General features: G+C 41.5%; 1 protein-coding gene across 1 annotated transcript; it reads left to right on the top strand.

Moving 5' to 3' along the window:
- Positions 1 to 14: 14 nt before the first annotated feature.
- On the top strand, positions 15 to 815 carry PHALS_04656 (uncharacterized protein; the record flags this gene model as incomplete). The annotated part of the gene is made up of 2 exons (XM_024722511.1): positions 15 to 584; positions 648 to 815. The coding sequence occupies 2 exons, from the start codon at positions 15 to 17 to the stop codon at positions 813 to 815; spliced, it is 738 nt and encodes a 245-aa protein (XP_024573580.1).
- Between the last annotated feature and the right edge of the window lie 271 nt (positions 816 to 1086).

Genomic DNA, 1086 nt, shown 5'->3' with positions numbered 1-1086 from the left:
ATCTGGATATAAGTATGTCTCCTGCTCTGAAACGTGGAGTTCGATCTGACAGCTTTGTAAATACTCCTCCAGAGACGTATGATCGAAAGAAAGGTAGAACTGGTCTTGTTCTCTATAAAGGAAAGGGCCTACCTAGACTCCCTGGTAAGAGACCCAACCCGCGAGCTCTTGCAGTCTATCGTCGAATCGGTGGTGCCATGATCAATTTGCAAAAGCTACATCAAGGAAAGCTATCGTTACGTAAAGCTCAGAACACGAAAGAGATGGCAGGAAAAGTAGCCACCCTGAGTAAGGAGCTCACATCTATTGTCAAGACCTTGACTTACGATGGCAAGATTGACAAAGGAGCATACTACAAACTCTCTATGGATGATAAGGCAACGTTTGATGATTTACTTACCAAGACAAATCTCCTCTATACTCAAAAGGATTGGGTAGATCCCAAGGGAGCACTGCTTGAGGAATACCAGAAGCTCGCAGGAGAAGTGGCTATTCAAGGTAAGGATGCTAATCCAGAGATTAAAACGGAGCTCAGACGAGTTATCGTCAGTATGTTAGCTTGTGGATTAACAAGCGAGCGCAGAGTAATCGAATTATCATCAATGCTGTAATATAGCAAGTAACATTATGCGGATAAATCCCAAAAGGATCTGCACAAAAAGCGAGTCAAAGTTGCGCCTGATAGTGACGTGGAAAATGAGACTGCAAAGTCACCACCAAAACTTAACAGAGACAAGATGGAAGCACTTGATCTAGATAAATTGAAAAAGTCCCTCCGAGAGTTAATAGATGAAAAGAGCACAGGTGGAAATTAGAAACCTTTGCTCTTTAATAAAATATATACAGTATGGAATAGTTACAATAGTATGTGAGTTATTTGAGCTCCGACCTAATGTCAGCGATATTCTGGTCGAGGCATTTCAGATTAATATTGTTTCAATTTTCTTCGACTTCTTTTCGGTTTCTGAAGGACATGTCATCCTAGGGCATTTGGGCTTCTAGGGTTTAGGGTTCTCAGCTGATTATTTTGGCATCCCAAGACCAGTTTTACCTTTCTTTCGATCATACATCTCTGGAGGAGTATTC

The sequence above is a fragment of the Plasmopara halstedii genome (genome assembly GCF_900000015.1).
Source record: "Plasmopara halstedii genome assembly, contig: Scaffold_262, whole genome shotgun sequence".
NCBI lineage: Eukaryota > Oomycota > Peronosporomycetes > Peronosporales > Peronosporaceae > Plasmopara > Plasmopara halstedii.
The sequence above is the reverse complement of the archived record's forward strand: the minus strand, read 5'-3'. Positions and strand labels throughout refer to the sequence as shown.